Source organism: Heloderma suspectum, chromosome 2 (assembly GCF_057233095.1).
Source record: "Heloderma suspectum isolate Gila_16-S chromosome 2, 16-S_ref, whole genome shotgun sequence".
Taxonomy (NCBI): Eukaryota; Metazoa; Chordata; class Lepidosauria; order Squamata; family Helodermatidae; genus Heloderma; species Heloderma suspectum.
Window position 1 is genome coordinate 30845999 of NC_139459.1, and position 26936 is coordinate 30872934.

General features: G+C 45.1%; 1 protein-coding gene across 3 annotated transcripts in view; it reads right to left on the bottom strand.

Moving 5' to 3' along the window:
* The window catches only part of OXCT1 (3-oxoacid CoA-transferase 1), a 94879-nt gene that overhangs the window by 24983 nt on the left and 42960 nt on the right, over positions 1-26936 (bottom strand). For all 3 annotated transcript variants that reach the window (XR_014787579.1, XM_084833147.1, XM_084833146.1), the window contains exons 8-11: positions 9234-9341; positions 4306-4420; positions 4102-4196; positions 3928-3976 (exon numbers count right to left, since the gene is read on the bottom strand). Coding sequence is in view for 2 of the 3 variants with exons in the window: in XM_084833147.1 (XP_084689273.1) it covers positions 3928-3976; positions 4102-4196; positions 4306-4420; positions 9234-9341 (367 nt within the window). In the remaining variant the exon portion in view is untranslated. The remainder of the gene's footprint in view (positions 1-3927; positions 3977-4101; positions 4197-4305; positions 4421-9233; positions 9342-26936) is intronic.

Below are 26936 nucleotides of genomic sequence, written 5' to 3' on the forward strand. Positions count from 1 at the left end.
GCTCTTACTGCAAGTAGTTAGGCCTCAGGGGAGGTGTTTCAACATTTTACAATGGAAAAAGAATCCGTAAAGGCCAGGAAACCACCAAACAATTGGCAGACGTAAGAACACGAGAAGAGCCCTGCTGGATCAGACCAAGGGACCATCTAGTCCAGAATTCTATTCACACAGTGGCCCACCAGCTGTTGACCAGGAACCCACAAGCAGGGCATGAGCGTAACAGCACCCTCCCACCCATGTTCCCCAGCAACTGGTGTACATAGGCTCACTGCCTATGGTACTGGAGGTAGCCCATAGCCATCAAGACTAGTAGCCGTTGATAGCCGTCTCCTCCAGGAATTTGTCTAACCCTTTTTTAAAGCCATCCAAAATGGCGGCCATCACTACATCCTGTGGTAGCGAATTCCATAGTTTAACTATGCGCTGTGTGAAGAAGTACTTCCTTTTATCTCTCCTGAATCTCGCGCCAATCAGCTTCATGGGATGACCCTGGGCTCTAATATTAGGAGAGATGGAGAAAAATGTCTCCTTGTCAGAGGAAAATTAGAGCGGGGGGGAAGGGGAAGGTACGTGGTCATCTGGGCAACCCCACAGGGTCGGCCTGAGACCCCAGGCGGGCCAAATTTGGTGCTTGGGGCTGGGGTTCCCAACTCCTACTGTAGTGGATCAAGTGCTGAATTTGAATCAGGGAGGCCTGGTTTAAAGTTCCTTATCAGAAATGAAGTATACTGGAAGACCACGAGGCACTCAGTCTCTCACTCTAACCGACCTCAGGGTGTTGCCAGGAGGATAAAGACGAAAGTTGTGCATATTTCATGACCCAGGGATCAGACCTACAATCACGAGAAAGATCCAAGGAGAGTGATCACTGGATGCTGGAAATGGCCCCCAAATGGTGTCAGGGTTGGATCTGAGCCCATAGAGTCCCAAAGCAACTCTGATTCTGAGGAAGAGATACAATCCGTGGAAGAGGAACCTGCTCGTTTTTCAGAGGCACAGCTGGAGGGAGAGCCCCCCCTGCTCACATTTCTGGGAGCGGCAGTGACCCTGGCATGGAGAGGGAGGGACAACTTCAGCTTCTAGACGAGAGACGCAGAGACAAGCGAGAGCTTGCGGGCGCCGAGAGGAGGCACTCAGCCCGGTTGGCACGACGACAACAGCTGCGTCCCAATGCCCCAAAGGAAAGAGGGGGCTCTCCCCTCCTACTCCTTAAGTTCAGAAAGTTGCCACACTTTTCTCCAAACGGAGACCAACTGACGTTCCTAATGCTCAGAATCCCCTGGTAGGCTGCCCCTTTGAGTTTTCCACTTTGTCTCAGGCAATTAGCATCTGTAAGCATCATTCGGCTGAATGGAAATAAAGCCTTGTAAAAGAGCCCTTTTGTCTGCGTGTTGATTCTGGCTACTTGAGGATTTCAGAAGGCAGCAGGGGCATTCCTGACAAACAGACCCCTGGAGACTCTGCTCAGCCAGAGACTTTGGTAAGGGGAGCACGGCAGGAACTAGCCCAGCCGACACCAACCATGGCCTAAGGAGGTCACTCTGCCCACCTCCACTAACACTCACGACTTCACCTGTAAAGGACCCACCACCACAGCTCCACTGGAGCCAACAGCTGGAGAATCAAGTGTAGCCCCTTTAAGGGCTTCCACTGCGGGGGTCAAAGCTAGAAATCCTGACTTGCCTGCAGCCTATTTAAAATCTCCATTGGCTCCTTCACTGGAGCAACATCCAAGTCTGCTGCCCCTGGATCTCTGGATCTCACCTGAATTCTGCCCAGCTTCACAGTTTGTTTGTTTATTTCATTTCTACACCGCCCAACAGCCAAAGCTCTCTGGACAGTTCACAAAAATTAAAACCACAAGCACAGCATAAAACAATATCAAATATAAAACCTTGGAACTACAGTATGAAGTACAGCCAGAATAAAACCTAGCGGCAATGCAGATATTTAAAAGACAGTAACAAAGTTAAAACAACAGAGCTAAAAGACTAGAATGTTAAAATGCTAAAACTCCTGGGAAAATAAAAAGGGTTTTCCTTGGTGCTGGAAAGAATACAATGCAGGCACCAGGTGAATCTCCCTAGGGAGCTCATGCCACAACCGAGGTGCCACAGCAGAAAAGGCCCTCTTCTTGGTAGCCACCCACCTCCCTTCCTTTGGCAGGGGCTCCCAGAGAAGGACCCCTGAAGATGATCTTAGGGTCCAGGCAGGTACATATGGGAGGAGACAATCCTTCAGATAACCTGGCCCCAAGCCATTTAGGGCTTTAAATATTAATGCCAGCACTTTGAATCAGGCCCAGACATGGACTGGCAGCCAGTGGAGCTGGAGAAGTACGGGCATAATATGGTCACGCTCGCCAGTCCCCATTAACAATTTTTCTGCCCTGTTTTGGACCAACCGAAGTTTCTGGACTGTTTTCAAAGGCAGCCCAATCTATAATGCATTGCAGTAATCTAGACGAGAGGTTATCAGAGCATGGATAACTGTAGCTAGGCTATCTCTGTCCAGATAAGGGCGTAGTTGGTATATTTACTTGATAAAAGGTGCTCTGTACCACCGAGTCCACCTGTTCCTCAAGTGACAGTTCTGGGACCAGGAGCTCCCCAGACTATGAACCTGATCCTTTAGGGAGAGTGCAACCCCCACCAGAATAGGTTGAACATCACCTAGCTGGACAGACGAACCACCCACTAACAGTACCTCTATCTTGTCTGGATTGAGTCTCAATGTATTGGCCCTCACCCAGTCCCTTACCATGCCCAAGCACTGATTCAGAACAGCCACTGCCTCACCTGGATTTGATGAAAAAGAGAGATATAGCTGGGTGTCATTCGCATATTGGTGACACCTCAGCCCACATCTCTGGATAGCATCCCCCAGCAGTTTCATGTGGATGTTGTACAGCATAGGGGATAAAATAGAGCCCTGTGGAACCCCACAGCATAGTTGCCAAGGCACATAGCACTTATCCCCAAGCTCTACCTTCTGGAACTGGCCATCCAAGCAGGAGCGGAACCACTGCAGTGCAGTGCCTCCAACTCCCAGTCCAGACAACCTATCCAGAAGGATACCATGGTCAATGGTATCGAAAGCTTCTCCACTTATGATCGTAAGAGCAGCCATGCTGGGTCAGATCGAGAGGCATCTTGTCAGGCATTCTGCTCCCACAGCGACTCCTTACCAACTGCTCTACGGCACAGTTGTTTACAGTATCTACATGTTACCTCTTTGCTGTGACCAGAACATGCATTTATCCCATCTGATTGAGGGTAACTGAAGTCACCCATTACTACAACACTTTCTCCTTTGGATGCCTTCCTGATTTTATTTTCCATCTCAAGATCACCCTGAGCATTTCTGTGCCGGAATCTGCCCCTTTTGAGGTTTTTAATTAGTTTGACAGGAATCCCGCTTCAACATACAGAGTCCATCAGTCACCCCCCACCCCCAAGAGCCCTTCCCTGTCCTTTCTATAGAGTTTGTATCAAGAGATGACTATACCCCACTGGTTCTCTCCATCCCACCAGTTTTCTATTATGCCCACTATTTTTACCTTCTCCTTTAAAACCAAGCATTCCAACTCTCCCATCTTAGCTTACAGGCTTCAAGCAATAGCACAGAAACACCGCCTCTAAATGTCTCTGGTGTGCACACTTCCCCCTTATGGCCCTTTGGCAGACTATTATATTCTACTGTATGCTCATGGGTATTTCTACCGCTTCCCCATTTGAGCTATCAAAAACAATTTCACCCTCACCCTATAGGATGATTCATCCCAAATGGGACACTCCTCAGCTCTGCTGGCCTGAACCCCTGCTCCATCTCCTTGGTTCTCCCTGTGGACTCTGACCAGAACAGGACAGTACACTACTTGAAGGAAGGCCAAGATAGAATTGGGAATGACAGACAAAACAAGTTTACCTGCATTGATGAGGTCAGGGTCAACTTCATTTTCATCTGGATAAGGTCCCTAGTTTAAAAATATATATACAGAATCAACCTTCCAGGCAAACATTTTAATGGTATCTTTGGACAATGCTCCTTTCTCCCCATGATGTAGTGTTTTCTGTAACAGCATCCATATTCTATTCTTACCAAGCCAAGGACTCCATTTTCACTCTGTAGATGAACCGTTATGTCGGGACTAATGAAGTTGCTGGCAAGCAGTGGAATGCCAATACCAAGGTTAGCTTAAGAGAATTAGTCAAGGTTCAACTCAGCCTTTACAAAATTTTATTCATGCATCTATGCCTTCAGCAACAAGAATAGGCAAGGACATTCAGCACAGCCAAAGGATACCATACATGCCATCCTCAAATTCAAGAGCTGCTCGCCTGATGATCCGCTCTCTCACATTATCACCACTTTTCTTCTGCTTGCTTTGGGTATCTTCAGCTTTACGGAGCGATAATCGCTAGAAAAATATAAAAGGAGCCAAAATGGTGGCATTTATCACACCCTTTTATGAGACATTATGGATAGGCAGATATTATATCATAGCCCTTACACAAACTGACGTTTCTTTACAGTCACGAAAGGTTTTGGGCACCTTGAAGTAGTAAGAAATAGAGTTAAGATGGGTTGGGCTACTTTATGTTAAGCGCTGAATCAATAGAACAACTAGGTAATTTTAGACTCTGGACTTAAGCTTTTTACCCGTCCATTCAGATGGTAATGTGTATTACTTCATTTACTTGAAATGTGGAAAGCTGGCCCTGCTGTATTTGGGGGCCCTGGACATCTGCCTCAGAAACCTGTCCTGACCACACCACTGTGATCAGGCCCATCTAAGAAGGATCTCCTGCTGAGGTCTGATTATTAAGACTAGCTTTCCCCAACCCAGAGTCTTCCAGATATTTTGGACTACAACTCCCAGAATTCCTGACCAACCCACCATGTTGGCTAGGGCCGATGGGAATTGATCCAAAACATCTGGAGGGCATCAGGTTGGGGAAGACTGATTTATACTTTATACATTTATATATGTGCCATGTTTGCTCTTCAGTCTAAAGTTGTTTGTTCTCACTCTCCAAATCAGTAAGTAAATAAGCTTCCAGTTTCATTGCCTATTACATGAGTAATATGTAAATAATGTAATATAATATGTAATAATATTACTATTACATGAGTAATATGTAAATGAGGGCCCTAGCATGGCCCTCATTTCTGCATCAAAAGATCAAAGAACAGTAGTATTTCCCAAAACGTGGACAAAGTTGAAATACTGATAGGATGGACCATAGAGACCATTTGCCCATGCTGTGTTTTTAGTATGGATCCAGTCTATGTTATTAGAAGACCACAAACATATGTTTTAGCAAACACCTTCTCAAAGTCTTTTGAATCTGGCTCTGAAGAGGACACCAACCTCCCCAAACTACCACCACTCTGCCTTGGGTGCTGGAATACCAGGGCCTGGCTGTCTTTTTCTCAACCACCCAACATGACCTTTTAGGACCCCCATTCCCAAAACCGTATCAGCTAGCCATCTTATGCCAGGGGTCTACAAGTCACCTCCTCCTTGCTGTCCAAGGTTCTTTATAAATTTTGCCCAGGTATCTGTGGAATATAGGAACTTATTTTATACGAGGTCAGACAATTTGTCCCCCTAGTCGAAGGATGATAGCCTCTCTCTCGAGCTGAGCAGAAAAACCCAGCTCTTATCCCTGGATCAGTGACTGGAGATAACAGTGGGGTTTCTCTGCTCACTCCCTTTCTCTGTGCAGAGAAAGGCACAGATCCATCACTCCATGCCTCTCTCTGCATAGAGGAGTTCAATGACACTAAGGAATGTGGCTTTGAGCAGAAGGGGAAGGAAGGGGCCACCCTCTGATATCATCCAGCCCCTAGGGGGTGTCCCAGGAGGAAATCCAGCCTACAGGGCCAAAACAATTCCCCACTCCTCCTCTAGCCTAACATCTTCTACCCTGTCCATGCAATCCAGGGACTGAGGTCCTTCATATCACCTGTTCTGTAATCCTTTTGACTGGAAATGCCAGTACTTTAATCAGGGACCTTCTGCTTGCATTGCTACCAGTGTGCAATGGTCTCAGCCCAACTGGGCTACTGTTCACCTATCCCTTGAGCTAATGGATAATTCAGCACTCTGCTCCTTCCTTTCCCTCCTGCATCATCAGGTTATTCCTGAGCAGCAGAAGCACATTCACCAAGCATAGCAGACAGAGTCTCTTCCAGCTTTTGTTCCAACAAACGTTTTGCTCCAGGCTGCCATCTGCTGTTATGAGCTTTGTATAATATTCTCTTCTGCCCAGCCCAAAGGGACACTGGCCTCGCAAAAGATATTCTCAAATGGTGGATGGGAAAAACACAGTCACCACCCTCATTCGCTGAAACCAAATGCCCAGGGAAACCTTTGCTAGAACTGAACACAGGCAGAGAACAATGAATCGCAGTAGCAGCAGAAAAGATAAGAAACCTTCCAGGCTCAGTGCATAAGTGAACTTTAAAAAATGAATCATGCACAGACTGAATGCTCAGTGGGATCTGTATTATTTAGCAATGTTGCTGATGTTGTCCTCCTTCCATAGATAGCACCTCTGCTGGCATACATCTACACAGATTCACAAGGAGGCCAGGGCAAACTCTCAAGTTAAAGTCGACTTGGATTGGAAAGATAAGTGGACCGTCAATTGATCCAATAAGTAAAACCAAGTGCTTCGATTACAGCCAGTGTGGACCCATTGACATCAGTTTATATGTGATAAAAGTGCTTCCACTTAGGACCAATCTTTTTAAAAATCCTTTGCAATCCCTCCTCCCCAATATTGGTTGAATAAAACACTGCTCTGTTTGAATCTCAGACATGTGGATTTATTCAGCACAGGGGTGCAGAATCTCAGGGCCCGGGGGGGGGGGGCAAACCTGGCTCACTTGAGGGCCAAATCCAGCCCACATGGGTTCTCCAGAAGGTCCCACCCCCCCTCCCCCAACCACTGATGGTTCCCCGACATTTGTGCAGCTTTCTCCCTCATTCTACAAGGTTGAAATTCCTCTCCTAAGGCTGAGTTACTTGCAATGAGAGCTTTAAGCTACAATATGCTGGTATTTGGGGCATTTTGTCCCCACTTCTTTTGCCATTGTCCTGACCAGCCACTGGAATGCTTCTCTAAAATGGAATTTAGCCCTTGGGCTGAAAGAGGTTCAACACTCCTGATTTAGGAGAACAGGTTTTCAATAGGGGCCGGAGTAGGGAAACAAAGAGTTATTTAATAAAAGTTTAAATAAAAATTAGGTTTCCTGTTGGCTGTTTTGCTCTCTCTTCCACAGCCAGGCCAGATATATGACTACAATTATTGCTCTTCAAATATGATAAGAGTGTATCTTCCTTCTCCAGGCACTCTAAGTTAAATCTTCTTTCTACTGGATTCCTCGCCCAGCACTCTGGTGGAAAACTGCATTACATCCAATACAATTTATGTTTGGAAAATGCAGTCAGAACCTCCGAGACAGATGCTATTTTTATAGCCTCTCCCTCCCTCTCCCCACCAGCTCAAGTCAGTAAATAGAGAAGCTTGTGGTTTCATCGCCTATTTGACAAGACCGATCCCTAGCAGGATTACAAAACTCAGCAGACCAAAATTAATCCCTGCTGTAACTTTGGTCTAGACTATATAAAACACTTAAAAATGAGACTGCAAAAAGTGTGCGCGTGGGAGCTGAAGACAGAAGGAAAGCAGAGCCGGGGAAACGAAGAAATAGAAAACAATAGCAGATATAGCTGTATAATGAAAAAGATCTACATCAACCTTCTGATCCAAAAAAAGGCTCCATTATAGCTGTCCAGTCAAAGAACCAGGAGAAGCATTTGAGGACTGGCCTTAAAACAAAATATGGTAAGCTTTTTTCAGCAGAACTATTTGGCTAGCACACAAAATATATATATTATTCATTACACTTATATCCCCCTTTTCTTCCTTTGTGGAACTCCAAGTGGCCTACATGGTCCCCAGCGGTCTCCCAACCAGGCACCAAGTAGACCTAGATCTGCTTAGCAGCAACGAAAGGTGACTACATTGTGTGCCCTTCGACCTTGACCTAGGACCAAAGTACCTATTGGGACAGGTGGCGCTTCATAAGCAGATGCAGAGACCAGAGTATGTAATAAGGGAAATGGATTTCAAGCTTTCTATCTTCAGGCAAAACATTCCATATTGACATGTCTGCTAAGGAAGGCCCGCATGTCTGCTATGTCTGCTCCAGGATGCCATCCTGGAGTTTCTCCACCAATACTCATCTTCTCCTTCAGCGGCTCCCGATAACTATAACTATCCAAGGAGCCCCAAGATTCCTCAGATGACCTTATGAAAACCACTTATAGGCATTCAATTCCAGGCAAAAACGTGTCAGAAGAAACACAAGGCGACCTAGTTCCATCCTGCTATGAAACAAGATCATCTAGTCAACAGACTCTTCACATATCACCCTAGGCCACGGGTGGGCAACTTGCAGGCCAAAACATCTGGAGGGCCATAAGTTGCCCAACCGTGCCCTAAGACATCCAAACTACACTGTGTCTCTAGCAGAGAACAGATGCCCAAATATGCTTGCAGAGTAAGTAGACCAGTCAAAGGACCCAAGGGTGACTACACACAGAAACACCACACCAACCAATCACCTCCCCACCACCCAATCCTAGGGTAACTAGCCAGCTTTCTTCTTGATCTAACTTACAGCAATCATCAGGTCTCAAGCATGCGCTCAAACGCACTCACCAAGTCTTACCAAGGCGGATTTGATGCAGCCGTGTCTACAGGGACTAGAAAATGGAGGTCAGACATGACTAATGAAGAGCAAGGGAGTGGGTGTTCTGTTTAGTGGGTAGCATCAGACTTTACCTTTCATTTACAACTGGGTATGGATAGGGCGCTGTGTACGAAAAGGTTCCACAGGAGCATAAAAAGTGGTGTATTGTTACATAATCCAGTTTTGTGAGAATATCAACGTTTGTTTAAAGAGAAACAAGTTTCTAGCCCTGAAGGAATACCTGAAAGCATATGTGTCTGCTGCTATTTTAGAAGTCAACAGGTGCTGGGCTAAGCAACATTTCCTGTGCTTGAGGACATAGCTTCAGTGCTCTGCACAGCTGCTTGCCCCTCCCCATGACTAGCAAAACCAGAATAAATTATGCACAACAACAGAAATTATGCAGATGTGCCCACACTGTATGGGCAAACTCACAGCATGGCCCCAAACCCGTTGGAACATACCTCAATTCTTTTTTCAAACTTATCCCCTTTGATGAGGCGATGGACATAGATCTTGGGGACATGAATATCTTCTGGGGCAAATGACCCTACATCAACGATTTCTTCTACCTGGAGAGATATGAAAAACAGGAAAGATCCCATCAGAGTTGTACGCAATAGGATTCATCAAAGGACTAGCAGAGAGCAACACACTGGGTCCTTCAACTGCCTTTGAGGATTTAAGTATGGAAAGGAGATGGGGAGAGCCAAGATGTTACAGTAGCTCCAAGCATTAGCACAGGGGTGGGCAAAATGTGGCCCGCGAGCAACATGCGGCCCCACAGGCCTCTAGTGTGGCCCCTGCCACTCCCACTGCTTGAAAACACGCTACATTTGTCCCATTTAAGTGTCTGAAGTTTGGTGGCAAACCACAGATTATTTTGCCTCCACTGCTGGATTTTGGTGCTGTGGCAGCAGGAGTGCGGCCTGAAGGGGTGGAAAGCGGCCACAGGACCCCCCAAAGTTGCTCATCCCTGCTTTAGTATCTCCTCCCCAGGAGCAAATGTTAATTTATGAAAGCAGCTGAAGGCTCTGGAGCTTTATCCTTTACTTAAGATAAATTTCTCTGGACGTTGTACAGTTCAATTTAAAATAAATAAAATTGGTTGCAATTCTTAGGCTACTTACCTGGAACCAGGGCTGGCCCTACCATTAGGCAAAATGAGGCAGCCACCTCAGGCAGCAGATTTGGGGTGTCATGAAAGGTTAGCAAATAGTTTGTTACTTATGTTGTTATTGTATTTTTACTGCTTTAGATGAAGAGAAGTTGATCTTTGGGATGTTCTGCCTCATGTGCCAAAATCAGCTGGCTGACTTTGGGTACTACACACCTTGACCTGGGGGTGGAGAGGAGGGATGCCATTTGCTGTTCTGTCTCAGGCAGCAAAATGTCTTTATTTTATTTATTAAATTTATTAATCGCCCATCTGGCTGGTCACCCAGCCACTCTGGGCGATGTACAAAGCATATAATAAAACAGTTTAAAACAATAAAATTCTGCAATAAAAACATTTTCTAAAATACCCTGTTGTTGTTCAGTCGTTCAGTCGTGTCCGACTCTTCGTGACCCCATGGACCATAGCACACCAGGCCTTCCTGTCCTGCGCTCTCTCCCGGAGCGTGCTCAAGTTCATATTCATTGCATCCGTGATGCTATCTAGCCATCTCATCCTCTGCCGTCCCCTTCTCCTTTGGCCTTCGGTCTTTCCCAGCATCAGGGTCTTTTCCAGGGAGTTTTCTCTTCGCATTAGGTGGCCAAAATATTGGAGCTTCAGCTTCATTATCTGTCCTTCCAATGAGCACTCAGGGTTGATTTCCTTTAGGATGGACTGATTTGACTTCCTTGCAGTCCAGGGGACTCGTAAGAGTCTTCTCCAGCACCACAGTTCGAAAGCATCAATTCTTCGGCGCTCAGCCTTCCTTATAGTCCAGCTCTCACAGCCATACATTACTACTGGGAAAACCATAGCTTTGATTAGACCGACCTTTGTCGGCAAGGTGATGTCTCTGCTTCTTACTATGCTGTCTAGGTTGGCCATAGCTTTCCTCCCAAGGAGCAAGCGTCTTTTAATTTCATGGCTACAGTCACCGTCTGCGGTGATCTTGGAGCCCAAGAAAGTAAAATCTGTCACTGCTTCCATTTCTTCCCCTTCTATATGCCAGGAAGTGATGGGGCCAGATGCCATGATCTTCGTTTTTTTAATGTTGAGTTTCAAACCAGCTTTTGCACTCTCCTCTTTCACCCTCAACAAGAGGCTCTTGAGATCCTCTTCGTTTTCTGCCATTAGGGTGGTATCGTCTGCATATCGGAGGTTGTTGATAATTCTCCCAGCAATCTTAATTCCGACCTCTGATTCATTCAACCCGGCATTTCTCATGATGTACTCTGCATATAAGTTAAATAAGCAGGGTGACAATATGCAGCCTTGTCGTACTCCTTTCCCAATTTTGAACCAATCGGTTGTTCCATGTGTGGTTCTTACTGTTGCTTCTTGACCCTCGTACAGGTTTCTCAGGAGACAGGTAAGGTGGTCTGGTACTCCCATCACTTTAAGAATTTGCCACAGTTTGTTGTGATCCACACAATCAAAGGCTTTAGCGTAGTCAATGAAGCAGAAATAGACGTTTTTCTGGAATTCTCTTGCTTTCTCCATGATGCAGCGAATGTTGGCGTTTTGATCTCTAGTTCCCCTGCCTCTTCGAAACCCAGCTTGTACTTCCGGTAGTTCTCGGTTCGCATACTGCTGAAGCCTAGTTTGTAGGATTTTGAGCATCACCTTGCTGGCATGTGAAATGAGCGCAATTGTGCGGTAGTTTGAACACTCTTTGGCGTTGCCCTTCTTTGGAATTGGAATGTAAACTGACCTTTTCCAGTCTTGTGGCCACTGTTGAGTGTTCCAGATTTGTTGGCATATTGAATGCAGCACTTTAACAGCATCATCTTTTAGGATTTTAAATAGCTCGGCTGGAATACTGTCATCTCCGCTAGCTGTGTTGTTACTAATGCTTCCTAAGGCCCACTTGACTTCACTCTCGAGGATGTCCGGCTCAAGTTCAGTGAGCACACTATCATGGCTATCAGGGACATTCAGATCTTTCCTGTATAGTTCTTCTGTGTATTCTTGCCACCTCTTCTTAATCTCATCTGCTTCTGTTAGGTCCCTGCCTTCTTTGTCCTTTATCATGCCCGTCTTTGCACAAAACGTTCCCTTGAGATCTCCAATTTTCTTGAAGAGATCTCTAGTCTTTGCCATTCTGTTGTTTTCCTCGATTTCTTTGCTTGTTCATTTAAGAAGGCCTTCTTGTCTCTCCTTGCTATTCTCTGGAACTCTGCATTCAGTTGGGTATATCTTCCCCTTTCTCCCTTGCTTTTCACTTCCCTTCTTTCCTCAGCGACTTGTAAAGCCTCATCAGACAGCCACTTGGCTTTCTTGCATTTCTTTTTCTTTGGGATGGATTTCGTTGCTGCCTCCTGAACAATGTTACGGACCTCCGTCCATAGTTCCTCAGGCACTCTGTCTATCAGGTCTAATCCCTGAAATCTATTCCTCACCTCCACTGTATATTCATCAGGGATATGATTTAGGTCATACCTGAACGGTTTAGTGGTTTTCCCGACGTTCTTCAATTTAAGCCGAAATTTTGCAAGAAGCAGCTCATGATCTGAGCCACAGTCAGCTCCAGGTCTTGTTTTGACTGACTGTATGGAGCTTCTCCATCTTTGGCTGCAAAGGACATAATCAATCTGATTTCGATATTGACCATCTGGTGACGTCCATGTGTAGAGTCGCCTCTTGTGCTGTTGGAAAAGAGTGTTTGCTATGATCAGCATGTTCTCTTGGCAAAACTCTATTAGCTTTTGTCCTGCTTCATTTTGTACACCAAGGCCATGCCTGCCTGTTATCCCGGTGATTTCTTGACTTCCTACTTTAGCATTCCAATCCCCTATGATGAAGAGGACATCTTTTTTTGGTGTTAGTTCTAGAAGGTGTTGTAGGTCTTCATAGAACCGATCAACCTCAGCTTCTTCGGCCTCAGTGGTTGGGGCATAGACTTGAATTACTGTGATGTTGAATGGTTTGCCTTGGATTCGTACTGAGATCATTCTATCATTTTTAAGATTGTACCCCAGTACTGCTTTCCCCACCCTTTTGTTGACTATGAGTACTACTCCATTTCTTCTAAGGGATTCTTGCCCACAATAGTAGATATGATGGTCACCTGAATTAAATTCGCCCATGCCTGTCCATTTTAGTTCGCTGATTCCCAAGATGTCGATGTTCAATCTTGCCATCTCATGTTTGACCACCTCCAGCTTACCTTGATTCATTGATCTGACATTCCAGGTTCCTAAACAATATTGTTCTTTACAGCATCGGATTTTCTTTTCACCACCAGACACATCCACAGCTGAGTGTCCTTTCGGCTTTGGCCAAGCCGCTTCACTCTTTCTGGCGCTACTTGGAAATACCCTCTGCTCTTCCCCAGTAGCATATTGGACACCTTCCGACCTGAGGGGCTCATCTTCCGGCGTCATCTCTTTTAGCCTTGTGATACGTTCCATGGGGTTTTCTTGGCAAGAATACTGGAGTGGGTTGCCATTTCCTTCTCCAGTGGACCACATTTTGTCAGAACTCTCTGCCATGACCTGTCCGTCTTGGGTGGCCCTGCACGGCATAGCTTATGGCTTCACTGAGTTATGCAAGCCCCTTCGCCACAACAAGGCAGTGATGCATGAAGGGGCTAAAATACCCTAACCCACCCCAAATGCCTGCCTGAACAACCACATTTTTAATGCACGGCGGAAGCTCATTGAAGAGGGGGCATGGCGGAGTTCCCTAGGGAGGGAGTTCCACAGAGTGGGGGCCACCACACAAAAGGCCCTCTCCCCCATCCCTACCAGTCCCTCGTCCCCACCAATCTCCCTTGTCCCCACCAGTCTGGCTGATGGGACAGAGAGAAGGCTATCCGAGGCTGATCTTGTTAAGCGGCCTGTCTGGTGTTGCTGGAGGCGCTCCTTAAGATAGGCTGGGCCGGAACCATATAGGGTTTTAAAGGTCAAAACCAACACCTTGAATTTGGCCCGGAAAACAACTGGTAACCAGTGCAACTCCTTCAGCACTGGAGTGATGTGATCTCGCCGGCGGCTGCCTTTAATCAGGCAAGCCGCCGCGTTCTGTACCAGCTCCAGCTTCTGAACTGTTTTCAAGGGTAACCCCACGTAGAGCGCATTACAGTAGTCTAAACGAGAGGAGACCAGGGCATGTACTATCGATGCGAGCAGATGGTCGGGAAGGAAGGGGCGCAGCCGCCGTATCAGATGGAGTTGATACAGCACTGTCCGGCTCACAGCTGACACCTGAGCCTCCATGGTCAGCTGGGAGTCCAAAATGACCCCCCGGCTGCGGACCTGGTCTTTCAAAGGTAGCCGTACCCCATTCAACACCAGGTCAACATCCCCCAACCTCCTCTTGTCTCCCACCAAAAGTACCTCGGTCTTGTCAGGGTTCAGCTTCAGCTTATTCCTCCCCATCCAGCCACTCACCGTCTCCAGACATTTGGACAGGGATTCTACGGCCAACCTTGGTGAAGATTTGAATGAGAGGTATAGCTGCGTGTCATCCACATATTGATGACACCGCACCCCAAACCTCCTGATGTTAGCCCCCAGCAGCTTCGCATAGATGTTAAACAGCATCGGGGAGAGGATGGAACCCTGTGGCACCCCACAAGTGAGCGGCCACGAGTCTGAAACCTCCTCTCCCAGCGCTACCCTCTGGTACCTGCCAGAGAGGAAGGACTGGAACCACCACAATATGGTGTCTCCAAAGCCCAACCCCTCCAGGTGGTCTAGGAGGATACCGTGGTCAATGGTATCAAAAGCCACTGAGAGAAGAACAAGGAATGAGCATTCACCCCTATCCAGAGCCCTGCTCATATCATCCACCAAGGCGACCAAGGCCATTTCTGTCTCATGCCCAAGCCTGAAGCCCGACTGAAATTGGTCTAGATAATCGGTTTCTCCAAGTGTGCCTTCAACTGCATTGCCACCACCCACTCAATCACCTTGCCCCAAAATGGCAGATTCGAGACTGGGCAAAAGTTGTTCAGAACTTGGGGATCCAAGGAGGGCTTCTTTAAGAGCGGTCTTATCACTGCCTCCTTGAGGGCTGATGGCATCACCCCCTCCTCAAGGGAGGCATTCACCACCGCCCTGATCCCCTCACCCAGTCTTGGACCATCCTGCCTGGAAGTAGGTGTCAGATGTGGATCGTCCTTCCCCCTTCGCAACCAACACCACAAGGAGACAAAGCTTCAGGTTGTCACTACTTTATTTTGCTAGGAACTAGCCTCTTTACAAATGCAGACTCCAGGAAACTCTCAGACTGCCTCAAGCTCCTAAACCACTAATCTGGAATTCCTAATTAGAGATGAACCGGGGGAGGGTGGGGATAAAGAAGTTGCCAACAGTTTGGGCATGAACCTCTCACAGCCAGACTAGCTTCGCAGTGATGCCCCTCCCTTAGGGTGGCTCCCTCCTACGTTGGCTTGCAAGAGTGGCTATCCTGGCAGAGCATCTGAGCCCTGCCCCTAACTTTTCCCACCCTAGCATCTCTCAAGTCACGCTGTTCTTCCTCTTCCTCCTTGGAAACTTGAGTTCTACTGATGGAGGGATGGGTGAGGGACTCAGCCTGGGCCATCTGTTTGTCAAGGTCTTCTGAGGAATCTCTCCCAGTGTTTTGGCTCACTAGGGAGGGCTCCTCCCCCAGCCTCTGATCTAGCTGGTCAAAGTCGGAGATGTCAGACGTCTCAGTGCACTGGGACTCATCCCTGACATCAGGTCTCACTGGAACCAATGGGTTTTACTTTCTTCCCTATTGAGTTGCAGGCTAAACGTAGCCCACCCTTCCTCAGGACTAATGGCTAACATTTTTACAATATTTTCTTAATAAAAATGAAGCATCTGGACCATATTCTTCCTCACATCATTCCCTTGACATCACCTGTAATTTTAAGTTCATGAAGAACTGAAATGACAGTTGGAGCAACCCACCATGACTCAAGGTGCTGTTGCAGAACCCAGAGTCAGAGAGACCACGGAGTGAAGGAAAAAGAGATTCTTTATTTAACGCGCGGGCTTAAGGCTGGAATCATTTCCAAAGAGCCAGAAGCCCCGATTTACATTAGCACATTGTTTTTATAGACATTGTGACACATATGAAACGGCTCCTCCTCTCTCTCCCGCGTGGGGTTGCAGTCCTCAACATTTCTTCTCTTAGCACCATTGTTTATAATACAAGAACTGGGTTATAGGGTAGCCATGATAAGGAGAGAACAGAAGAGAACAGCAGAGAACAAGATATACAATTGTATGACCTTTGACAAGATAAGGAATTCCTGTGTCTCATCAGCTTACAACAATATATTCAAGGGAGAAAGAGCTCAGCAAGAACATGAAGCATGAGACTGCATGAGGCTACTTAGTCTGACCCCCGATATGGCTGCTACATTCCCCCCTTAAATGCATAATTTCATTATAATTATAGCATTTTTGATAACCATACAAAGCTTTTTGTGACATACATATTACTTAGCCTTTTGTTGGGCTATTAGAGCGTAGAGGGCAGCAGTTTTACTAGCTGAGACATAAAACAGATTGGTTAAACAGCGCATAAGACAAGGAACGCAGAGACATAACAGAACTTTTATGAACAACACTGGTAGAATTAGGATGAACAATGCTTTTAAGCTAGCTAAGATCTGGAAGCCAAGGGGTTAATTAATTTAGCTAATTGTTTTGTCTTATTGTTTTGTTAGCTACTATATTGTGCAGCTTGTTGATCTGTTCATCTACAGCATTGCCATTATCAGTTAAGTTAAAACAACAGAGCTTTTGGTGTGTCTCACAACTTAAATGAAGAAGGAAGAGGTAATCTATACCAGCTCTATTTTCTAGAACTGCACCTCTTAGATCACGCAACTCTTTATTTAACAATGACAATGCTCGTGAGGTGGCATTTATGCTTTTGGCTAAGCTGCAAGCTAACCGGTTGATCTCCAGACCATCAGCCAAGGCTAAACTTGGAACCCCAACTAGTGATATTGTTAAGGCCAATTTTTCTGAGTCAAAATATAACTGCACATGACTATTACAATTTTTAGTTAGTTGGAGTGCTCGAGGCTGCCGTCGACAGATTTTTTCGGGCTACAGGGGAAGAATTGGCACCAGTTCAATTGGCGGCTGAGGCAACATGGGTGGTTATTAGACAAGTTGGCAGGAATGAATGACCAAGTGCGGGAACTACATGTCTAAAACCATCCATGAGGCAAAAGTATGTGGGCATCATTAAAAGATATATTTTGAATTTTATTACAGTGGAAGGGGGCCAGGGATAGCTTTATATTTTCTGGAAAAAATTTTGACAATTAAGCATTCGTGCACACGTAGCATTTGTTTCAGCAATGATGGGGGTGCGTAGAGTGAACTCTGTAGGGGGTAGGATTTTTGCAACCACGCCCCAATTAGCATTTTGGGAATAAGTTAAACTTACACCATAATCTTTTTGAATTTTTCCAGGATGTCTACAGACAGGTATTAGGCAAGAGCTAATAAGCCTGTTTGCAGGTATATCTCTTGGCAAACAAAAATGTTTTACTCTTGTGATGTTAGCCAGGTGAAGCCAGTAATTATCAGCAAATCACTGGGACAAACTTTTCCTTTCAGGGGCTGGCCCCCCTTTTTGCACCTCATTAAGGAGACACAATGCAACACTACTAACACTACAACACGCATGTTTGATCTTCTTTGGGATCTGACCGTACGCTGGGCAGCTATTCACCTGGCAAGCTGCAGTAGGGTCTAGTCCCCTTTTTCAATTCTCCAGTTGCAGGTCTGACCGTACGCAGGGGGACAGTCTCCCGGTGTGTCCACAGTAAGGTCTAGCCTGAGTCTTCTTACTGCTTTTTCAGAATGATTTTTAAAGGATTTTCAGGATTTCTGTTTACAGTCTACTCTCCCCCTCTCGCTCTCTTGACTCGTGTCTAATGTATCCAGGGTTTAATTCTAGCTGCTTTCATAGCTGCGGGGGTGGAAACTATGACAGTTTTCAGTCCTCTCTATCTGGGAGTCAAAGGGTTATTTTTCCCTCTTTAACTCATACTTTAACTCTTGGTTGGAAAGGATGAGCTTCTGTGATGGGAGTGGCTTATTTTTTTAAGACAAAGCGACACTGGGCTTGAAGAACTTTGCTCAGTGTTTGAACTTCTTGTTTAAGGCTAAGGTTTGCTTGCTTTTGATGCTGCTCCAGTGTCAATTATGAAGTCAATGTCATGGCCCCTCACAGTCAATGTCACGGCCCCTCTAAAGCTGTCTCTCTCTTCGCCCATTCTGGCCCCTTTGGTTTTCTCCTTTGTGTATTTGATTTATTTTATTTGGGCATTCATGCCACTAATGTCCATCTTGTCCACACTGGGCACACTGGTTCTTTTTTAAGAATCTTCTGCCTCTGCCAGGTCTTCTTCTTTTTTCTTTCGTCCACGTCTTCTTGGGCCTCTGGGTTGAGGGAGGTATACTGGCGATAGGCATTTGAAAGATGCTCCAAGTACGCTCTGGGGCCTCGGTGGCACCTTGCAGCACTTTAGACACTTTGGTCATATTAACTGACTTCTTCATACCTGCTTTCATGGCTTTTAACAGCAGGGTTTGATACTGGGTGAGGTGCTCTAGCCCCACTTGTGTTTTGGGATTCCAGCGGGGGGGTTTTACTTACAAGGAGACTTTATTGGGTAACTTACAGCACACAGGCGTACTTAATGGTTGGATCAGACAGCTTCTCTGAACCACGAGCTATTGGGCTAAATGGGTTATTTATACCATACATGTTACCCATGAGGCAGCACAACACTAGCAAGCATTTTCAGCATAGGCTAGAAGTGTTTGGTTCTCAGGCACAGCTTCCTGTAAACAACTTCGCTTCTCAAAGTGCTTGATAACACTTTTATTCATTAGTATGGGAAGACAAATTTTTTCTCTTTCTTTTGCTTTCTTTTTCTTTGCTGATCTGTCTGTATTGCAGATCATGTTTCAAACTTTTTATATAAAACTTTCTGATCCATGCACCAGCCTTGTTTCTTTATTTGTCTTTTTCAAGTTAAACTCACTTACTTAAACCTTTCTGCCTTACACTAGTCCCAATGATACACATTTGGGATAGGCTCTTCTTCTCTTTCTAGTTACATTTTCTTCATCTTAAAGAACTATTACATTATTGTGGCTACTTTACCCCAGGTAATAAGCTCCAGGCACAATCAGCTGCTTTTAATTTACCCTGGGGGCAACTATGGCCATGCTTCTTTTTTCTACAAATGTTTTTTTTTCTTTGCCTCTTGCCTTTTCTTTCTTCTTTTTTTCCTCCCCTTTCTATCTGTCTTCTACTTTCTCTATTCCTTCTTTTCTACTTGCTTTTGTCTTTCTTTCCTTGTCATCCATTGGGAACCACACTTAGTATCATTTGGAGTTGCAACTAACACTAATCTGCAAATATCTAAGAAATCATAAAATATACACAACAAACTTTTTTTGCAATTTAACACAATGAATGGAAAACACTTTTTGCATGGTAAGGCATGATGGAGCAGATCCAGCTGCTACAGTGCCTATTGCCACATCATAGTTGGAGCACAACAATTTCCTACAGAAACTCTAAACAGGTTTGAGAAGCACAGTAAAAATCAAATGTGCAATTTCCAATTTGACAGAAGCAAATAGCCAAGCCTCCTTCCATCCTGCCATAGTTTGTATAACAGAGGTAGGTACACAGCAGAAAACTGAAGCAAAAAATCAAAGCCAAAATTATCTTTCTGTTCTAATCCTGTAAAAACCCCACTAAACCAACCGTTTCATCCCAGCTGCCCATATATCAACATCCTTAAACTTTCAAAAAGAAAAACAAGGGAACTAAACTACTGCTCTGTAACAGTAAGTAGACAGTTTCCTATAGCCAAAACCTGGAAGAACAACATAGCATCATGATCAAATCGTTGTATGAACCAGTCCCATCTGGTGGATCTGGAAGCCATATCCATGTTTTTGACAGGATAATGAGCAAAGACTACAATTTATTGTTATTCATCATTTCTATAGGCATTACCTATTTACAAAAGGCTAATTCTTGTACATCAGCCTCCCGCACCCTGATGCCCTCCAATGTTTTGGACTTCCATTCCCATCAGCCCCTGCCAATATGGCCAATGGTCAAGAATGCCGGGAGTTGTAGCCCAAAACATCTGGAGGGCACCAGGATAGGGGAGGCTATTTTATATCATTTATCCCCACAACTCCAAGGGAAGTAGATTAGACTAATAGCAGCTCACCCAAGTTCACTGTTGAGTAAGTACAAATCCACACCTCATGCTGAATTAAATGGCGTTTGCAATAGTAATAGCTGAAAAGTTTGAAATTGAGACATGGCTGTGTAAACTTGAAGTGGGCACAAGCCAGGCAACCACAGACCATTGGGGCTTTCTGGCACAGGTCCCCGCATGGTTGCAATACAAACGTACTTCACACTTCAAGATATTTACTGCTGCAAAGGCTGGTACGTTGACAAGTCTGCTAGATCAAGGATGAACTGGTCCAACGTGTCACAACTTAATGGAGAGTTGAACCAAAGTCTAGAACAAGGATGGGGAAACTTTTTCAGCCTGAGGCCTGCATTGCTTTGTGGCTAACCTTCCAGGGGCCACACATCAGAGGTAGGCACCCTAGTGGATGGGGTTAAAGATAAAATTGGTGTGGCCACCTACTGTCTCTCCCATACACACGCGCAGAGATATACATCCATTCCCACACATCACACCCATTCACATACACCCACACTGATACACGTCTACAAACAAACACACACCCATTCAGTCACACACATTCATATACAATTAGATATCGATTCTCATCCATCACACACTCACCCTTCCTCCCAGCAATTCAGCTTGGAAAAAAATGGGAAACTTTCCCCAAGCTTAACTGCTGCATGGGGGGCATTTTTAGTATTACATTATATAATGCTGTGGGTACTTCTAGCTTCACCACTACCTTGGAGCTGGATGGCTGTCAGTGGCAGAGTGGTCGATCTAAGTCACAGATTTTTCTGCTCACCTTGGATTGGTGGAACTGAACACAAGATTCCTACTTTCCAAGTGTAATTATATTTAGGCTGAGCAGTGAATCTGGCCACTCTAAGAACTGGTTTGGGAGTAATGTTAAACCATAATTTAGCATTTATGAGAATAAACCTAGCTTCCCCTCAGGCTTACATGCTCTTCCCGCCTCTCTCTTCCTCCAGCACACCCATGGGGAGATCAGAGGTGCCCCTTCCATTTTAAGTTAATCACAATTTAGCATGCCATCCAAACCCTAACCAGTGGTTCATGAAAACTAGGCCACTTCAAAGACTGTAGTTTGAAGACAGTTTCTTTCCAGTAATCATAGTTAAGATTAACCACGGTTTGCATGAGTTCAGACAGCACAGTAAGCTGTGGTTGATACAAAATGGAAGCAGAAGCTTCCAAACTCCTCCTTGTGGCCACACCAGAGGAGGGAAGGAGGAGTTTACAAGCCAGGGATGCTCATTCTCATAATGGTAAACTATGATTTAGTGTTCTGCCTGAACCAGCCCTTAAAGTGGCCAGATTCACTGTTCAGGTGTGGAAATTTTAGGTCCTAAAGTGTCCAGGTTAGGAAAGATTTTGTGAAGGCCCAAGTGGCTGATTGTCAAGCTAATGATCTGTAGTAAGTATTACCATCGTTTTTATATTGTATTTTATGTCACTTTTAATATTTGTTCGCTATAAATGGTTATAGCGAACAATATAATGTAACTCCTTTAGTTGACCAATAAACGGAACAGAATGGAAACCAGTACATTTTAGCTACTGAGGACACAAATCTAAACTGAACTAATAGGGTATGATCCACAATCCCTGCTGTGTTAACACTGCTGTGCTAACACAGGTATGCACAGGGGGGCGGGGGGCAGACTAACACCATGTAGGCTATCAGCATTTCCGGGCATCTTTTCAAGGCCAATTCAGAGGGGGTTGAAAATATCCTTCTTTAATCCTTTTAGAAAGTGGGACACGGGCACTTCTCAGACTTCTACCTCGCAAGGTAAAGTTAGAATTAAGAAGACACAAGAGCTAAGGCTTAATTCATTATAAGTGTACATTTATAAGCATGGCCATTTATCAGTGCCTCAACGTTAACAATAAAAACAAATGCCAAAATGTTAGGTGACTAATGGATCCAATTCATTTCTGTCCCAGAATGTAATGAGGTCCATTGTATCTGTGATAGCAAAATGATAATGGAGCCGGAGTGTTGTTGCTAAGCAACTGGGGATACATTGTAGGGTTTTTAATTACATTTGCTTAATTAGTTATGGGTGAAAGAGCATTTCTGCACACAATTCTAACCCTCCCCCGCCACATGTTCCTCTTTCTTCCTAACTCAAACATCATCTTACAGCCCTGACTATTCCATAATAAATGCACGTCTCACAAATCTGAGAAAACCTAGACCTGTGTTACTCTAGATTCTTTCTTTGGCAAGAAAATTTTCCATTTCAAAAGTATACTACGAAGAGAAAGGGAAAACAAACATCAACAACAGAATGGACTGTGAAAAAGGTGAAGGGAAAAGAGGCAGTTGTGTCAGAAATGGAATCAGGATAGAATTACTGAACATATGACATTTCATTATACAGAGTCAGAACATCATTAGTCAATCCAACTCAGTATTGTCTAGTTTAAGTGGCTACCGCACTCCAGGATCTGAGGCAGCGTGTCTTCCCCAGTCCTACTATCCAAGATCTTTTTAAAAATTGGTGATGCCAGGGGGCCAAGGCCAAGAAGGCCAGGCAACCTACATTCACCATTCTCATGTCAGAAACAGTCCCCGGCACAGGCTTTAATGGATAGTAAACTTCGTAAGGGAAATACAGAGAATTCTGTTTGTCTTTGTTCCCCAAAACCAACTCTGTTTTGGGCCTAGCTTTCACAAGGTATGATTGTGGATCATACCCTATCAATTTAGTTTAGATTTGTGTTCTCAATATCTTAAGTGCATTGCTTTCCATTCTATTCCGTTTTTTGGTCAACCAAAAGGTGTGGAGATTGTGGATAGGGAGATGTTTTTCTCCCTTTTTCATAATACTAGAACCCAGGGACATCCCACGAAGCTGATTAGTGGGAGATTCAGGACAGATCAAAGGAATCTTCACTTCTTCACGCAGCACATAGTCAAACTATGGAACTCTCTACCACAAGACGTAGTGATGGCCACCAATTTGGATGGCTTTAAAGAGGGGGTTAAACAAATCCTGGAGAAGGCTATCAATGGCTACCAGTCCTGATTCCTCTATGCTACCTCCAGTAATCAGAGGCAGTTACTGGGGAAAATGGGCGGGAGGGTGCTGTTACACTCATGTCCTGCTTATGGGTTTCCCATCAACAGCTGGTCGGCCACTGTGTGAACAGAATACTGGACTAGATGGACCCTTGGTCTGATCCAGCAAGTCTCTTCTTACATTCTGTGCTGGCTGCCAGTCCAGGTACGGGCCTGATTCAAAGTGCTGCTATTAACATTCAAAGCCCTACACTGCTTGGGGCCAGGTTATCTGAAGGATGGTCTCCTCTTATATGTAACTGTCTGGACCCAAAGATCATCTTCAGGGGTCCTTCTCTGGGAGCCCCTGCCAAAGGAAGGGAGGTGGGTGGCTACCAAGAAGAGGGCCTTTTCTGCTGTGGCACCCCGGTTGTGGAATAAGCTTCCCAGAGAGCCTTGCCTGGAGCCTACATTGTGCTCTTTCTGGTGCCAGGTGAAGACCTTTTTATTTTCCCAGGCATTTTAGTCTTTTAGCTCTGTTGTTTTAAATCTGTTACTGTATTTTAAATCTCTGCATTGCTGCTAGGTTTTATTTTGGTTTGTACGTTTATACTGTAGTTTTAAATTTTTACATTTTATATTGTATTTCATGATGTATGTTGTGCTTTTAATTCCTGTGAACCACCCAGAGAGCTTCGGCTATTGGGCAGAATAGAAATGTGATAAATAAATAAAGCAAACAAATATTTAAAAAGTGACACAAAATACTATATAAAAAGGACCACAGTGCTTACTGCAGATCGTCAGCTTGCCAATCAGTCATTTGAACCCTCATGAAATACTTCCTGAGTTTTTCAGGCCTAAACAGTGAATCTGGCACTTCAAGGGCTGACTGAATGCTCATCCATAGCACCCCCCCCCTTCACATAGAAAACTAGCATGTGTGAGAGTAGAACCCTTCTTCCCGACACTGTTCCTCCACATACAAAAAAAATAAATCCCTCCACATAAAAAAAAGTCAGCAAGAAAAGTTCTCACCTTGCCTTCTTGAGATCATGCACATTTTCTATGTGAAGAGGTTTTTTGGTGTGTGGAAGAACGCTCGGACATGTGGGCCTCCTCCACCTGCAACACAGGGGCAGGGAACCTGCTGCCCAAGGCCATATATGGATCTCGGCCTAGTTGCAAACCTCATAGAATCATAGAATAGTAGGGTTGGAAGGGGCCTACACTGCCATCGAGTCCAACCCCCTCACCTGCTTTGGCTCTGGCCCCACCCCTCCTGAGCCCCAAAGACTCTGACTGAGATAATGCAGACCTTGAGAGGAAAAACATCCCCCTCCTGCACTGCGGTGGAACAGCTCAGGCCTCCGGTGAGCAGAAGGCCTTTCTTATTCTTGGAAACAGGTGCTCAGTTTTTATATTTAAGTAAATGAAGCAGCAGCCTTTAATCATTCCATTCCTGCTGTAAGTGGCAGCAATACCAACAACACCCCACTGTCATCAGCGGTTTGTATGTACATGATATACCTTTGAGCTCTTCACAAAGGTCTACCAAAGGGAGGCAAAGAACAACACACTCTCACACATGGACAAACATGAAACTTTTGAAAAGCAAATAGCCAGTGTTTCAAGGACGCATGATGTAGTAGTAACGGGGGACTTCAATTTCCCCAATATTTTTTGGGAGACAAATTCTGCAAAACATGGCCCCTCCAGGAAATTCCTGACTTGCGTGGCAGATAACTTCCTCCTACAGAAACTAGAGGAAGGAACTAGAGGATCGGCTATCCTTGACTTGATCCTAACCAACAGAGATGACTTAGTGGGTAAAGTAGCAGTGATGGGAACTCTGGGGGAAAGCAACCTCATTATACTTGAGTTCATGTTTCTAAAGGAAGCAAAAGCAGAGTGTAGCCGAACCCATACCCTGGATTTGAGGAAAGCTGATTTTAATAAACTCAGAACAATGATCAGTAAGGTCCCATGGCAAGCAACTCTAACGAGAAAAGGAGTCCAAGGTGGGTGGGAGTTTTTAAAAAAGGAAATTCTCAAGGCACAATTACAAACAATTCCAACAAGAAGAAAAGGTGGAAGACAACAGAAGAAGCCAATGTGGCTTCACAAAAAGCTTAGGGATGACCTGAAAACAAAAAAGGACACATACAGGAAGTGGAAAGAAGGCCAAGCAACAAAGAAAGAATACAGGCAGGTAGCAGAGAATTGCAGGGATGGCGTCAGGAAGGCTAAAGCTGAGAATGAGCTGACGTTAGTGAGGGATGCTAAAAGCAATAAAAAGGCTTTCTTCAGCTACGTGCATAGTAAAAGACAGAGGAAAGAAATGGTTGTTCAGCTATTAAATAAGGATGGCAAAATGATAACAGATGACAAAGAAAAGGCAGAAGTGCTCAATTCCTACTTTGGCTCTGTCTTCTCCCAAAAGACGGTCTAGGACCCCCCTGGCAAAGGCGAAGTACAGGCTGAAGGGGCAGGATTGCAGCTTGAAATCGATAGGCATATGGTCAAGGAACACCAAATTACTTTGAATGAGTTCAAATCTCCAGGGCCAGATGAACTGCATCCTAGAGTAATAAAGGAACTGACAGAAGAACTCTCAGAACCACTGTCTATTCTCTTGGAGAAATCATGGAGGACGGGTGAAGTGCCAGATAACTGGAGGAGGGCTAATGTTGTCCCTATCTTCAAAAAGGGTAAAAAGGAGGAACCTGAGAACTACAGACCAGTCAGTCTGACATCAATTCCTGGGAAAATTCTGGAGCAGATGATCAAGCAATCCATCTGGAAGCACCTTGAAAACAATGCCGTGATTACTCGAAGCCAACATGGATTTGTCAAGAACAAGTCCTGCCAGATGAATCTGATCTCATTTTTTGATCAGGCAACCTCCCTTGTGGACCGTGGGAATGCTGTGGAAATAATATACCTCGACTTCAGCAAAGCTTTCGGAATATCCTGATATCCCAGGATATCTTGATGAGTAAAGTAGCTCAAAGCGGGCTAGATGAAACAACCATCAGGTGGATCCACAGTTGGCTACAGAATTGAACTCAAAGAGTGCTTATCAATGCGATTTTCTCAAACTGGGGAGAGGTAACAAGTGGGGCACCGCAGGGCTCAGTCCTGGGCCCAGTGCTCTTCAACATTTTTATTAATGACTTGGAGGAGGAGGTGCAGGGAATGCTGATCAAATTTGCAGATGACACAAAATTGGGCGGGATAGCTAATATGCTGGAAGACAGAAACAAAATTCAAAATGGTCTTGATAGACTGGAGCACTGGGCAGAAAACAACAGAATGACATTTAATAGGGATAAATGCCAAGTTCTGCACCTAGGAAAAAGAAACCAAATGCAAAGTTACAAGATGGGGGATACGTGGCTCAACAACACTACAAGCGAGAAGGATCTTGGAATTGTTGTCGATCACAAGCTGAATATGAGCCAACAATGTGATTTGGCTGAAAAAAAGGCAAATGCTATTCTGGGCTGCATTAATAAAGCATAGCTTCCAAATCACATGACGTACTAGTTCCCCTCTACTCAGCATTGGTTTGGCCTCATCTGCAGTACTGTTCCAGTTCTGGGCACCACGCTTTAAGAAGGATGCAGAGAAACTGGAGAGGGTTCAGAGGAGGGCAACAAAGATCATCAGGGGACTGGAAACAAAGCCCTATGAAGAGAGACTGAAAGAACTGGGCATGTTTAGCCTTGAGAAGAGAAGACTGAGGGGAGATAGGACAGTGCTCTTCAAGTACTTGAAAGGGT